Source organism: Rattus norvegicus, chromosome 20, assembly GCF_036323735.1.
Source record: "Rattus norvegicus strain BN/NHsdMcwi chromosome 20, GRCr8, whole genome shotgun sequence".
NCBI classification, from domain to species: domain Eukaryota; kingdom Metazoa; phylum Chordata; class Mammalia; order Rodentia; family Muridae; genus Rattus; species Rattus norvegicus.
In genome coordinates this window covers 12,570,184-12,586,595 of record NC_086038.1, presented here as the reverse complement: position 1 = coordinate 12,586,595, position 16,412 = coordinate 12,570,184, and the positions used below count along the sequence as shown (strand labels likewise).

General features: G+C 43.2%; 1 protein-coding gene across 1 annotated transcript in view; it reads right to left on the bottom strand.

Moving 5' to 3' along the window:
* The window catches only part of Slc5a4b (solute carrier family 5 (neutral amino acid transporters, system A), member 4b), a 49,595-nt gene that overhangs the window by 21,992 nt on the left and 11,191 nt on the right, over positions 1-16,412 (bottom strand). Inside the window, exons 6-7 of the mRNA XM_008772932.4 lie at positions 3,472-3,577; positions 2,407-2,487 (exon numbers count right to left, since the gene is read on the bottom strand). Coding sequence (XP_008771154.1) covers positions 2,407-2,487; positions 3,472-3,577 — 187 coding nt within the window. The remainder of the gene's footprint in view (positions 1-2,406; positions 2,488-3,471; positions 3,578-16,412) is intronic.

Genomic DNA, 16,412 nt, shown 5'->3' with positions numbered 1-16,412 from the left:
TTTGTTTGTTTTTGGAGGAATGTAAAAGATTTGGGGACTCTAAAAGCATTTGGATGCTATGAGTAGGACTTAACGGGCTGTCCTAGCACAAGCTAGGAAAAGTCAACATGTTTCATTAATCTACATGTCTGTTTTTGTTCTGACACCACATTGGTTCTATTATTACGGCCCTGTAATGTATCTTGACTTCTGGAATGGCAATCCTGTCAGCATTTCTCTTTTTGCTCAGGATTGTTTTAGCTATGTGTTGCCTTTTGCATTTCCTCATTAATGTTGGGGGGATTTCTTCTATTTTTGTAAAGGACTAGATGAGGATTTCAGTTGGGATTGTATTAAGATGAGGATTTCGATTGGGATTGTATTAAGTCTGTAAATAGCTTTTGGTAGGGCTGGAGAGATGGCTCAGTGGTTAAGAGCCTGCTCTCCCAGAGGTCCTGAGTTCAATTTCCAGCAACCACATGGTGGCTCACAACCATCTGTAAAGAGATCTGATGCCCTCTTCTGGTGTATCTGAAGACAGCTATAGTGTACTTATATATAATAAATAAATAAATCTTTAAAAAAATAGCTTTTGGTAAAATGGTCATCTTCACAAGTTAATTCTACCAACCCATGAGCGTGGGATGTCTTTCCATTTTCTAGTGCCTTTATCTCTTTCTTCGGAGGTTTAAAGTTTTTATTGGATTTCATTTCCGTGCTTAGTTTTCCTTTGAGATATATTGTTTTCTTTGAGGCTATTGTGAATGGGAGTGTGTGCGTGATCACATTCTCTGCATGTTTGTTGTTGGTACTTTGAAAGGATATAGATAGGCTCAGCGTTTAAGAGCACTGACTGCTCTCCCAGAGGTCCTGAGTTCAATTCCCAGCAACCACATGGTGGCTCACAACCATCTGTAATGGGATCTGGTGCCCTCTTCTGGTGTGTCTGAAGACAGCTACAGTGTGCTCACGTACATAAAATATGTAAATAAATTTTTTTAAAAAGAAAGTCTATAGAGGTTTAAAATTTTATTCTGTATCCTGCCACACTGTTGATTATTTCTTGTAGATCTTTAGGATTTCTTATGTATAGTAAGTACACCATTTGCAACCAGGCGTAGTTTGATTTCTTTTTCCTATTTGAATTCTTTTAATCCCTCCCCATTGCCTCACTGCTCCAGCCATTGTTTTTTCAACACAATTGCCTAGACTATGCCCAAGATACGAAATTGAAAATAGTGATAATAAACTCATCAAGAATTCCAGGACAATTAACAAAGACACAAAGGAACATCTTAATAAATTTAAAGAGAAGAAAGGCTTGTACTGATGCATAAGAAAATACAACATAAGACTGGAGGAGGAGGAGGAAGAGGGGGAGAGGGAGGGGAAGGAAGAGGAAGAGGAGAAGAAGACAAAGAAGAAGAAAAGAGAAGAAGAAGAGAGAAGAAGAGAGAAGAGGAGAGAAGAAGAGAGGAGAAGAAGAGAGAAGAAGAAGAAGAGAGAAGAAGAAGAGAGAAGAAGAAGAAGAGAGAAGAAGAAGAAGAGAGAAGAAGAGAGAAGAAGAAGAAGAGAGAAGAAGAGGAAGAAGAAGAAGAGAGAAGAAGAGAGAAGAAGAAGAGAGAAGAAGAGAGAAGAAGAAGAAGAGAGAAGAAGAAGAAGAGAGAAGAAGAAGAAGAAGAGGAAGAAGAAGAAGAGGAAGAAGAAGAGAGAAGAAGAAGAAGAGAGAAGAAGAAGAAGAGAGAAGAAGAGAGAAGAAGAAGAAGAGGAAGAAGAAGAGGAAGAAGAAGAGAGAAGAAGAAGAGAGAAGAAGAGAGAAGAAGAAGAAGAGGAAGAAGAAGAAGAGAGAAGAAGAAGAAGAAGAGGAAGAAGAGAGAAGAAGAAGAAGAGAGAAGAAGAGAGAAGAAGAGGAAGAAGAAGAAGAGAGAAGAGAGAAGAAGAGAGAAGAAGAGAGAAGAGGAGGAGGAGGAGGAGGAGGAAGAGAATATAAGATTTCAAAATATAATAAACAAAAATTTGAAGAGAACTGAGGCTGAAATCTAAAGCTCAATAGCCCAACTAGAAAACTCAAGGGAATGCTTTACAAGGAGATTGAATCTAGAAGAAGGGAGCATCTGCATTCGGGAAAAGTAGTCTAGATGTTAGTTCCTATCTGCCCAGGAAAAGTTTGTCAGACGGTGACTACCAATAGATGAATGGGCTTGGTGCTGCCAGAACTGAAGCGATTTTCCCTGTCTACCCACAGTCTCTATCCAGTACAGCCAAAGAACCCCAGCCAGATGACTGAAAGATACCTTTCCCATTAAGGGAACTATATGAAATGGAGGTAGGATGCAGTTAAACCAGGAGGCAACATAACAGAACAAACAGACGAGAACATTTCCCATAATTCCTCAGCCCAAGGTGCACCCCACAGTCCTCACTTACCGAACCCCATGAGAATTAAGGAGCCAACCAGCATGATGAAAGTCTGCACAGAGTCTGTGTAGATCACTGAGGCCAAGCCCCCTGTGGAGAGAAAATAACGGAGCAGGACATTTTATCCGTGCATACTGATTTCCCTCTTCACCTCTGGGCTCTCCTCTATCCTAAACATAGAAAGGAGTCAGCAGACAATGAATGCATCATGGGTCCCGTGTGAGCCACAGCTTGTCTTGAGGTCAGTTTTCCCTGTGTTTATTAGTGTATTTAGTTCATCTGCTTTCTCTTGTCTTAATGAGATACAAAGAATCATTGGTGGAGTTCCATGTTGATGAGATTTTGAATATTAAATAAGGGAAAAATGAAGTTTTTATGCTATGACAGCTCACCATAATAATCTACTCAATTACCCCCATATATTCATTCTTGTCTCAGTAAACCTTGCACCTTGCTTGTTCGGGACACATCATTGTTCTATTAGTTGGAGTCCAGAAATAATCACTGACTTGTGTTTTGTAACAGTGTTGTATGAGAAAAAATATCCTCTCTAAATTCTAACCTCACTGGATCTTCCACCCGAAGGTGTTTCCTTCTGGGGAGTGCGACGCGGAAACAAGGGTGAGCTGGGAAATCAGAGGTCAGGGCCCCGTCCCTCATGAATCTGAAATGGTGTTCAACGTGCAATAGTCACTTCGGATTAACTTCTTCTCGCTTTCTTTTCTCCTCCAAGTCAGTGAGTATAAACCATACTAGCTGATTTAAAACTTATGGAGAGGAGTTTAGTTTCTTATGCACGAGACACTAGACCAACATCTAAGCTTCGTGAGGAGCTAGTTTGAATGGCTGCCACACACTTTCCATATTGTTGTCTTGATCACTCTTCTTACATTTAACGGCGAGCATTCTGTCGCGTTTCTTGAAACTGCTGCTCTTGTCCTGCGCTTTAGTCTCACAGTGGCAACGCGATGGCACCCTTCCTCTGGCCCTCAGAAGGCTAACACCCAGTCACTAATCACAGATGGGGGAGGACAAATAGAACACATGGGTGAGTAAAACCAGAGGCAGACTTACCGGCCACCGTGTAAAAAGCAGTGATAGCCAAGAGGATGAAGACGGCCAGGTACAGGTTCAATCCCAAGGCCAACTGAATAAATATGGCTCCGGAAAATATGGTTGACTACGAAAGCAACAGTCGGGATGGGAAAGAAACACATATTTTAGGCCTCATTTTCCTGCTCCAACATCCACCTCCTTTCCTAGCTCTCTTGATAGACTCCTGCCCCTCTTCCAAGTCTCTGGTTAAATGGCCCCACCACAACATCCCCTGCAAGTCATTGAGCAATTTTCACTCTCTTTTCTATACGCTCACCACAGGTAGTTCATTGTTCAATGGCTACAGAAAGGAAGTGGCTTGTCCTTGTAGGGGGAGGTGCTAATAGTAAGGTCTCGTTCCCTGATTGGTTATTGATTTAGTCAATCAAGAAGGTGGGAGTCCATTGATGGGCAAAGGGTAAAGGAGGGACTCCCGAGTCCCAGGAGGAAAAAGGCGCAGGAGGAAAGAGAAGGGGCCTTCTCAGCCAGGCTTTGGGATGAGAAGCACGGAACCAATACGATCTTGGGGTAGCTAGACCTCTTGGCCTCTGCCACCGGCAGATGGCCGATAGAGGCTGGCTGATAAGGTTAGGGCAGGAGATTCTGCGCCCAGCAATCGTGTTATCTGGCAAGTTCAAAGGTAATAGAGCCGCCTGAATGTTTTTCTTCTGAGGAGCAAAAGTGGGCAGAGAAAGAGAGAAGCCGGGGTGGTAGCTGGCGGCTTGTCAAAGCTAGCTGGGAGGAACGGTCAAGCCAGGAGTTGGGCTAGCGGTCGGAAGCGTGTTTTTTTAAAATTACACGCAACATGTCCTGTAACCTTTTTCTGTACCATAAAGCTTAGAGGGGCTCAATAATCACCTATAGTAATTCTCTTGAGAAGGGTATTTCTTTTTTTTTTTTAAGATTTATTTATTTATTATATATAAGTACACTGTAGCTGTCTTCAGATACACCAGAAGAGGGCATCAGATCTCTTTACAGATGGTTGTGAGCCACCATGTGGTTGCTGGGAATTGAACTCATGACCTCTGGAAGAGCAGTCGGGTGCTCTTAACCGCTGAGCCATCTCTCCAGCCCAAGAAGGGTATTTCAAAGAGTATCTTATTGGCATTAGTATTCTATCAATGAAAATTTTAGGATTCTAATTGTTTTCTTTTTATATAATTACATACTGCTTTAGAAAGAAAGGGATGACTCTTTAAAAATAATTTAAACATCACTCTTAGAAATGTTTTAACTTGGGGTTGGGGATTTAGCTCAGTGGTAGAGCGCTTGCCTAGGAAGCGCAAGGCCCTGGGTTCGGTCCCCAGCTCCGAAAAAAAGAACCAAAAAAAAAAAAAAAAAAGAAATGTTTTAACTTGTTTTTTTTTTCAAAGATTTATTTGTTTGTTTTATTTATATGAGTACACTGTAGCTAGTGTGTCTGACACACACATTACAGACGGTTGTGAGCCACTACGTAGTTGCTGGGAATTGAACTCAGGACCTTGGGAAGAGCAGTCGGTGCTCTTAACTATTGAGCCATCTCTCCAGCCTCATGTTTTAACTTTTTTTTTTTTTTTTGGTTCTTTTTTTCGGAGCTGGGGACCGAACCCAGGGCCTTGTGCTTCCTAGATAAGCGCTCTACCACTGAGCTAAATCCCCAGCCCCATGTTTTAACTTTTAAGAATGTATTTTATTGGGGGCTGGAGAGATGGCTCAGCGGTTAAGAGCAATGACTGCTCTTCCAGAGGTCTTGAGTTCAATTCCCAGTAACCACGTGGTGGCTCACAACCATCTGAAATGGGATCTGACATACATAAAATAAATAAATCATTAAAAAAAGAATGTATTTTATCTTCTTTACATATCTATTTATTTATTCATTTTGAGAGTATAATATAATTCTCTTATTTATACTGGTGTCTATTGTAGGTGCCTTGGGGGTGGGGGTGGGGAGAGAGAGAGAGAGAGAGAGAGAGAGAGAGAGAGAGAGAGAGAGAGAGAGAGAGAAGTTCACCAAGATGCTAAGCCTTCATTTTCCAAAGGGGCAGAAGGGTTCAGCCTTCTTGGAAAAGACTGACACCCAGCTGGCTCACTCCGGTTACTTTATTCAAACATTATACAAGGTTAACTGGGGCTAGAAAAGGTTCCAGTCACCAAGGTTATCTTGCCCTCGCTGCCAGAGAGAGCAGACGACCCACACACAAATCTCAGTCCCTTTTGACCAGAGCTAGCCACAATCAAAAGTTAAGAACTCCAGGTTTGGCAGGAGTGTCTTAGGACCGAGGCTGCAAGGTGCAGCTGCAAGCTCTCACGTAACACCAAGTGCAAATTCTCTAGAGAGACAACATTTGTTCAAGGTTCAAACAGTCTCCAAACAATTTCTCGGCCTCTACTGACTGATCTAAACATAACAAAGGCTTTGCTGAAACATTTCCATTAAAGCCAGACACAATGGCTTTGCTATCCGGTTCACTTAAAGCCAGACAGAAAGGCTTTAGTAGACATATTACTATGTTCAACTTCCTCCCTCTAAATTCTCTCATATACCCCTCTCCACTCTCTATCAAATGTAAGACCTTTCCCCAACTCGTTGTTATTCCATGAACATATGTATATGCACATGCACATATATTCCTAAATATAATCTATTTAGTTCATATGTTACCTGTATGTATATTTTCAGTGTTAACCACTCAGTAAAGGACAAAGAACTGGTGTGCTCTTCCCTGGGGTAGACGACCTCTTTTGCTCCCAGCTTCCCTTAGTTACCTACAGTTCTTTGCATAGGGTTGAAGGCTGGTGAGCTTTTCCATGTCCAGTGTGGCAAGACCACTGGCGTCCTCTTTTTTTTTCAACTCAAGTTTGGGCAGTCATGTGGATGAGACTGTGTCAGCATGGCTTCTGATGTTACTCTTTTCCTAGAACCCTTGAAATAATTCACAAATTCTTTCCTACTAAAACCAGGCGAGGCATGAATTATACCAGACATTCAATGGAGATCTACATCCAATAATATTTCTTTTTTTTTTTTTTTTTTTTTTTTTTTTTGGAGCTGGGGACCGAACCCAGGGCCTTGCGCTTCCTAGGCAAGCGCTCTACCGCTGAGCTAAATCCCCAACCCCACCAATAATATTTCTTAAATTGTGTAAAAAGAAAAAAAGTAGCAAAAAGAACACTTCTATGAAGATGGAATTACTTTAATATAAAAAAATAGGCAAACACAGCAAATCGCAGGCCAATATACCGCATGAACAGAGATTAAAAAAAAAATCAATAAAATACTTGCAAGCTCAATATAGACACATATTATCCACCATGATCAAGCTGGTTTTATCCCAGAGGAGCAGGGTGTGTTCAAACATATGTAAGTGTCACAAACCATACAAATGGCCGAGGGCAGAAATCACATCAGCATCTGAATCGATGCAGAAAAAGCCTTTGACAAAAGCACGCCTACATGACTGAAGCACCAGGGATGGCATAGAGGGGATAAACCTCCACACAATAAAGGCTACGTGCAAGAAAGAGAGGTGGCTCAGCGGTTAAGAGCACGGACTGCTCTTCCAGAGGTCCTGAGTTCAATTCCCAGCAACCACATGATGGCTCACAACCATCTGTAATGGGATCCGATGCCCTCTTCTGGTGCGTCTGAAGAGAGCGACAGTGTACTCATACATAAAATAAATAAATTAATTAAAAAAAAAAAAGAAAGAAGAAACCCACAGCCAACATTATCCTATTAAAAACCCCACTAAAATCAAGAATGAGAACGGGCTGTTCACTGTTCTCACTTCATCCCAAAGTATTACTCGAAGCGTTGTCTAGAGCAATCAGACAAGAGGAGGAAACCAAAGGGACGTAAACAAGAATAATCAAATTACCCCTATTTTCGGATGATAAGATCTTGTATGTGAGAGATTCCCGGAAAACTCGTAGCATGGATATAAAACCAGCTTTCTAACAATCAATAGCTTTACGATACACTGGAAACAAACATGCTGAGAAAAAGCTCATGGATGGACTCCCGTTGACAATCCCTCTAAAAATGTAAAGTATTTAAGAATGATCCTAACCAAGAAGGGTTTTCTCTGTGCCGAAAATGTCAACTCTCTGGGAAGAGAAATTGAGGAAGATGCTAGGAAGCGGAAAGACCATCTATATTTAGGGATTTGTAGAATTAATACTGTGGAAATGAGCTGTCCTATCAAAAGCACTTTATAGTGCCAGGGCAATCCCAGTCAAGATTGTCTTAGCATTCTTCACAGAAAATACTTTAAAACTCCTAAATTGCAAATGGAACCATGAGCTCAGCTGGCCAAAGCAATGCCAAACCAAAAGGGGAGGGATTCGTAGAACGAATTTTTAATCTGTATTACTGAGTGATAGCAGTAAAAAGAGAGTATGAGACTGGTACAGAAAAGTCTCATTGACCCATGGAACAAAACAGAAGATCTATCCGTACACGAGCACACATAACTCCACCCATCTGATGCTTGACAAAGCTATCAAAACACACACACCAGAGAAAAGACATCGTCTTCAGTAAATGGTGTGAAGACAACCGTATGCCCACATGCTGTAGAGCGAAATTAGACCCATCTATGTCACCCTGAGCAAAAATCATCTCCAAACGGACTGAAATGGAAGTCTCTGGTTGGGTCATGTGATGCAGACTCCTGTGCTGTTTTGCTGAAGCAAGACCAGTGAGCAGACCCATGACGTTTGGAGAGTGTGTGAGTAGGACTCAACAGACAGTTACTGCACGCTTGCCTTGCTTGTTATGCAACAATTCGATTCGTTGATCTCACTTCTTTGTGCATCTCCACTTTGTTGAGAGAGGAATGGCAGAGAACTTCCCCTGGTATTCCTGCTGGACCTTGTTGCTCCCCGCTGACTTGTGCCGATTTGGCGGAGGCCTGGCTGTTTCTGCTGGATCGTGCTGATTCATGTTTGGTGTCACTACTGAACTGGATGGCTGGTATCCTGACAATGGAGATTGGAATCGCCCCCAAAGAACTATTTCTAAACAGGTTCCCATCCTCTTGTCCTATTTACCATGTTCCTCTCCTAACTTTGGACAGTGAGCTGGTAGGGGGTGTCAAAGCATTCGAGAATCCTTATTAAAAGTATGCTGAGGATTGCTCTAGTGCTCTTTGCATTTTGATGCTAATTCCACTTTCTCTAGAGGAGCCGCTGTTGGGACCGTGAAAGGCACACTGGTTCCGGATTAAGCAAAGGCTTGAAACTGAAACCAGCAGTGACCCTGAAAGGGATGGTAGGAGTTTCACCTGGCTCCTAGGAAACAAGGTTGGTCAGTAGCTGCAGCCTTCCATAGATTCGTGGCCATCAGTCATGTAAGCCCAAGCTCCTCCACTGGTAGAGGATGTGACCACAGGTCACATAGGCTCCAGACAGATCTCCATTATAATGAGGTACCTAAAGGCCCAGAGGTGTAGCCTATGAACTTTCCTTCCCAGACACTCTCCCTGCAAAAGGTATTTAATCTCAGGCCTACCCTGAGAAGTGGGGTATGGCTTTACTCATTCACTTCCCACCATGATAATAAATGTCTTAAAACCTTGGACTGTCTCTTTTCATCAGGTTCGCCGTGGGGAGCCACAGAGAAGGCCTTCACCTACAGAGCCACCATCTAATTGACTGTAGAAGGCCTCTCTGTGCTCCCACCTGTGGCTACCACCAAACTAAGCCTGCAGCCTGCCACCATCAAGCCAAGGACTATCCCTGTGGGACCAGCCGGAGTCCCCCCTTTTCCCCCTCGGCACCAGAGTAGATCCAGCCCCGAGGGGCCCCCCACTTCATTCTCAGCTCCTCAGTGGCATCCCAGTGGCTCCTGGATGCCCAAGAGCCTGCGGACCTGAGGGTCCCCGCCTCCTTGCAGGCCCAGGGACCCCTGAGTCAGCTCCAGCTGGGTCCCGCTCTCAAACTGCGCTTCCCCACCCCGAGTGGTGTCTTGGGACCCCACAATAAGCCTACAGGCTGCTTCCAATGAGGAGTGGGTCAGTCAGGCAGTCAGGTGACTTCATGTGAACCCGTCCCTCACCTTAATTGGTCAAATAAAGGCTAGAGCCTGTGATTGGGCCATAGAGGAAAAAGGCGGGGTTGAAAGTTTTGGAGAGGGAGAGAGAGGAAGACAGGAAAAAGAGGTGGAAGGAAGATGGAGCAGAAACATGTGGCCTGGAGGAACCGAAAGTTAAAAGGGATCTCATAGTTGGGGAGTAGAGTAGAGCCGTGGTTTATCTGCCCGATCTAGGCGCGTAGCTTGTAAGTATTATAATTGAGTTCTGTGTTCTGTGCCCAGGCTTATTGGGTTTGGAGATTTACTGCAGCAAGGGTAGGTTTTGAAAAAACTTAAGCCTACAATGGATAAAAGACTTCAGTGTGAAACCTGAAATACTGAACCGGCCAGAGGAAACATAAGCACTACACCGTAGGATCCAGGCCCTGGAAAGGACCTTTTGAATAGAACCCCATTTGCCACGGAATTAAGGCCAATCTTAGACCGATGGGGCTTCTTTACCACCAAGGAAGCCGTCAACCTAAGGAAAAGGAAGGGCACAGAACTGGAGACATACTTTTACAGCTATGTATGTGTAGAGGATGAATCTGATAGAGTCTCACAGAACATGAATGTGCAGAGGCGATGAAGAACTTAAACAGAACAGAACAAAACAAAACAAACAAACAAAAACAAAAAACAGAAAACCCCCAAGAGTCAATAAAACAAACGACCCCGTTAAAAAATGGGCCATGGATCTGAACGGAGAGTTCTCCAAAAAAGAAATAAAAACGACCCAGAAGTATCTAGAAGAGTTTTCAACACCCTTAGTGATTATGGAAACACAAATCAAACAGCCTGGAGATTTCCTCTTACTCCAGTCAGAACGACTGAGGTCAGCAAATGCTGGAGAGGGTGGGGGAGGGGAACGGAAGTCTCGCTCCCCATGGGTGGGGATTGCACACTGCGGGGCAGCCACTGCAGAAATAAGTGAGGAGAATTCTCAAAAACCTCAAAACAAACTTCCCACCTGTCCCAGCCATACCACTCCTTGACATCTGCCCAAAGGAGTTGACGTCCCCCTCCAGATACTTGACCAACTGTGTCCATTGACTCAGTGGCTGTGTTCAATTCACAATAGTTGGGAACAAAAAAACTATCTTTCCACCGATGAATGTATACGGGAAATGTGGTTGATAGACTTGGTGAAATTTTATTCAGCCGTAAAGAAAAATAAGATCATGAAGTTTGCAAGATATGACTGGAAAAATCTACTAAGTGAGGTAACCCAGGCTCAGGAAGATAAACATCACATGCCATCTGTCATAGGAGGATCCCAGCTTCTGATTTATATATAAATGGAAATAAAATAAGTATTACATAAGTAGTATGATATTATAAATATATATAGTAAAACTAAATAAAAATAAAAATAACACAAATATGTCTGTATATGTATAATACTTAAGATATATATATTTGTATGTGTATGTATGTGTGTATGTATATGTGCATGTATGTATATGTATATATACTTAAAAATATATATTTGTGTGTATGTATGTGTGTGTATGTATATGTGTGTATGTATATGTGTATGTGCATGTGTGTATGTATATGTGTGTGTATGAATGTGTATATGTGTGTGTGTGTCTATGTGTATGTGTGTGTTTATGTGTGTGTATGTATATGTATGTGTATATATATTTGTGTATGTATATGTATGTGTGTGTTTATGTGTATGTGTGTGTATTATATGTGTGTATGTGTATGTATATGTGTATGTATATGTGTATGTATGTGTGAGTGTGTGTGTTTATGTGTGTGTGTGTACGTGTGTGTAGCCATGAGTGCAAAGACAGGTTATAAAAGCAGAGAGGGGCCCATAAACATCGAAAATGGCTTTAAAGAGGTCATGTAGAGAGGGTAATAGAAACATGCAACATGAAGTCGGAAAGGGGAATCCTGGGAATGGAGAAGTATGAATGGGGGACAGAAATATGGGTAGGGGTGCATTCAACCCAAGCGAAGTATTGGGGAAACGCCACGGGAAACCTGACACTGCATGCCAGTCAAAGCTAACTCTCATGAAAGCCTTTCACACCCCTTCCCTCCCCACCAAAAGGGAAAAACTCAACCAAGGGAAGACCTGACAAATAGCGACAATATTTACAAGCTAGACACTAAAATAAGTCAACAGTAGAACGCGCACGGGAGCTGATTACAAATGAATAAACGATCTCAAGAAATCATTCTCACGAGGAGAAATATTAATAACGCATACAAATCTTCAAAGTTTACTTATATTTGTGGTACGTGCATGCATGCTTTGTCTGAAAGCAAGCATACATCCTGCCTCCCTGCTATCAGTGGAAGCCAGAAAAAGGATCCAAGGTCCACTGCAGCTCGAGTTACATATCCTTGTAAGTCTCCCTGTGAGCCCCAAACAGCAAGGGCTTATACCACCGAACCATCCCTCCATCCCCACAACAATTTTATATTAAGAAAAAGTTGAGCATTGGTAATCAGCGGGAAAATGCAAACCCCAGCCACGCTCAGTCACACTAAAAGTAACATGTGCAGGTTGAAGACGCAGAGAAAGCGGAAGGCTTGCACACAGTTTCCAAATGAGGCTAGGCAGCCCTTTCAGAAAGCGGCCTGTAGGTCTCTGATAACACTAACGCTAGGTGAGCCTGCCAAGACACGGGGGCACAAGGGCGTGGAGCACACAGTGATGGCACCAAGTCAGTCTGGGTCCAGCCCTGGAGTGGTGAAACACAAGGCAGAGGTGTGTGCCAACCAGCGAACCCAGGCCCAGTGAACGGGACACATCATGATGACAGTGCAGATTTGCCTGAGGAGTCAGGAAGGCACTTATGGCTGGAACAGCAAGAGGGCTTAAAATCCCTGCAGATACATTGCAGAGGACTCAGTGGGAGAGGATGCTCCTAATCCTGTAGAAACTTGATGCCCCAGGGAGGGGTGGAGGGTGCGGGGTTGGGGGGGGTGCATCCACCCAGAGGCACGTGGGAGAGGGGAGGCAGGAGAAGAACTCTACAAGGGGGAATCGGGCAACATTTGGGATGTAAATAAATAAAATAATTAAAAAAAAATCTAAAGTGGGCTGCAGTGAATCGTAGGAAACTGGGTGCCATTTCAAAAGACTCCCTGTGAATGTTTTAAAAGTTATAAATAATAACCCTATGACTTCAGCTTTGAGGAGGACAGAAGCGGGAAGATCGCCAATACTTAATGGCTTCCGGATAAAATAAGATAAAAATAAGTAAGTAAGTGAAGAAATCAACAATAAAAAATAGAGGAAGAGATCAAAATTATCTTTTTTCTTTTTCTTTTTTTTTTCTCGGAGCTGGGGACCGAACCCAGGGCCTTGCGCTTGCTAGGCAAGCTCTCTACCACTGAGCTAAATCCCCAACCCCTCAAAATTATCTTGAGACATACACAAGTTAAGGCAAGTCCCAGAAAATCAGCAGTATAGAAAATTCTCCAACAAATGCTGTGTACCTAGGAAGGAGAAAAATTTACATACAAGACTGTATGGGGCCTGAAAGCTATTGGTCCACAGAGGAGAATGGAGAAGGAGCCAGTCATAGGCACATAGCCAACCAGCAAACACCCAGCACTACCACGAGAAAAATAAAAAAGGATATGACTAACTTAAATTAACCATCAACCAGAACAACCAAAACAAAACCACAAACAACAGCAGACCCTCCTCATTCACAATAGTGGGCACAGTGGCCTTAACCCCCCCAATTTAAGGACACGCACTAACGGACCGGATTTAGATAAGCAACGAAACACGGGCCCAGTTATGTGCTGACTCCGAGAAACAGACGTCTAGGGACTGAGTGTCAAAGGTTAGGAAGCAATCTATAAGGCATCGGGAAGTCATAAACATGTTGGCATAGCAATGGTCCTCTCCGATAACGTGGATTTAAACTCCTAACGCAATCAGAAGAGATAAAGAAAAGCAACTCCATATTGGTAAAGGAACAATTCATCAAGGCACATAGCCACTGTAAATATTTATATCCCGACCCTTGCTGCGCTCCGTGTCATAGACGAGCCTCTAAGGCATGAAGGACCACAGACGCCCAAACTCAACAATCATGGGGGACTTCGGTACATCTGAAGATCCTTGAAATCAAAACCAGAAAAGGAACCGCAGAGCTAGATTACAGCATAGATCAATTGGCTTGAACAGCTGAAAGGGACGAAGATGACACAGGAGAAAATCATTGCTTTTTATCTGCAGAGGATGTGGTCTGTTAGTGAAAAGATTCACCTTAAAAAAAGATTTTTTTAAAGCTAATATCCACTTATTAGTGAGAACATACCATACCATGCATGTCCTTTTGGGTCTGAGTTACCTCACTCAGGAGGACATTTTCGAGTTCCATCCATTTGCCTGCAAAACTCAGGATGTCCTTGTTCCTAATAGCTGAGTGGTACTCCATTGTGTAAATGAACCATTTTCTGTATCCATTCCTCGGTTGAGGGACATCTGGGTTGTTTCCAACTTCTGGCGATCACAAATAAGGCTGCTATGGACATAGTGGGCCACTGTGGCATGGTGAAGCATCTTTGGGGTGTATTCCCAAGAGTGGTATTTCTGGGTCTTTAGGTAAGTCTATTTCCAATTTTCTGAGCAACCTCCAAATTGATTTCCAGAGTGGTTGTACCAGTTTGCAATCGCACTCAATTAACCTGGACCCCCGAGATCTCTCAGACACTGGACCACTCACCAGGCAGCATACACCAGCTGAGATGAGGCCTCCAACACATAGACAGCAGAGGACTCCCGGGTCTGGGTTCAGTCAGAGAAGATGCACCTAACCCTCAAGAGAATGGAGGCCCCAGGAAGTTTAGAGGTCTGGTGGTGTAGGATCATCCTTGTGGAGATGGGTGTGTGTGGGGTATGTGGGGGGTAGGGGGTGGACTGGGAAGGGAATAAAATCTGGAGTGTAAAAATAAAGAAAAAAAAAACTGGATGTGATCAATACTTTCAGCAAATAGCAAGATACAAAGCCAACATAGAAAATCCAGTAGCTTTAGAGTCACCAACAGGGAACAGAGACTGGGAAAGACCTCATTTATCATAGCTTCAAAAAAGGCCTGGGACTAGACCTTACCAAGGAGGTGAAAGGCTTCTTTCTACAGTGGAAACTTTAAGACATTGAATGAAATGAGTGAAGGGAAACATTGGTAATAAAAAGACCTTCCGGGCTCCTCCACAGGTAGAATTACTGTGCTGGAAATGGCTACACTCTCAAGAGCAATCTATAGAATCTATAGTGAGATACCAATCAAAATACAATGACGTTTCTCACAGAACTAGAACACAGTCCCTGGGCTTGTGTAGAAGCATGTACAGGTGCCCTCTCCCTCTCCCTCTCCCTCTCCCTCTCCCTCTCCCTCTCCCTCTCCCTCTCCCTCTCCCTCTCCCTCTCCCTCTCCCTCTCCCTCTCCCTCTCCCTCTCCTTCTCCCTCTCCCTCTCCCTCTCCTTCTCCCTCTCTCCTCCCCCTTTCCCCCCCCACATACACACACTCGCACACACACACACATCTTTGAGTAGCCAAAGCAGTTTTAAGCATAAAGAACACAGCTAGAGAGAGACATCATATTACTTGAACTACAACTATATTACAAAAGGCACAGTAATAAAGACAGCACGCACACCAGGAACTCTAATATTAGACTGGAGACAAACCCACGAAACTATAGACACCTAATTTTAACAAGGGTATCAAAAATACCTGACCCCCGAAAACAAAAAAACGACAAAAAAAATGGTCTTTAACAAATGGTATAGACACCTGATTTTAACAAGGGTATCAAAAATACCTGTCCCCCAAAAACAAAAACAACAAAGAAATAGTCTTTAACAAATGGTACTGGCCAAATTGGAAATACATCTTCAGAGGAATGAAAATGAACCTGTGTCCCTCATACTACACAAACGTCAACTCAAATTGGATCAAAGACCTTGATTTAAAACCCAAAATGCATCTGGGAGGAGTTAGAAGGACATTGTGTGTCTGAAGTTTTCAAAGAATTAAGAAATACATCATTTCAGGATGTAAACATAGGCTGCAAATTTGAATGCCAGTCACAGAGGAAACAATACAAGAATTGACAAACGGGGTTACATAAAATTAAAAAGCGTCTGTACTGCGAGAAACTATCCACAGAAGAGACAGCTCGAGGAACGGGAGGGAACCATTAGCAGGCCTTCTTCAGACAAGGGCTTCACACCACATAAGAACGGAAAGAATTAAATACCAACAAAAAAAGAAATTCCAATCAATAACTGGGCCAATAATACAACAGAGCGATCTCAAAAGAAGACACACAAAGCGCTAGTGAGTATTTTTGAGGCGTTCGAGGTCTCTATCATCAGAGAAGTGCAAATTAGAGCTAGTCTGAAATCCCACCTCAGAGGGATTTTCATCAGCCAAACACAGAAGGCGGCAGATGGGCAGATGCGTGGGAAGGCCATGGGAGGAGGAATCTTTATTTCCTGTTGCTGGAGTGTAATCCAGGACAACCACTATGGAGGCTTCTCACAGAACGGAGAACAGACCTCCTGTATGACCACACTACACGACAACCGGGCGTATCTTTCCAGGACTCCACAGGTATTTGCTCAGTTCACAACCGTAGGATGTGGGTGAGCCTACACGCGTATCCACAGACGACTGAAAAATGAAACTAAAGCAAAGAGAACCGTGAAATTTCCAGGAGCATGGACGGAACTAGAAAACATTATTTGAAGCAGGTAAACCCTGCCCACGGAAGACAAATACCACATATCCGATCTCAGATGCTGATTGGTCAATGTGACTGTTAAAGATGCCTATCTGGGTAAAGGCTGGGAGACTAAACAGAGGCTTCGTG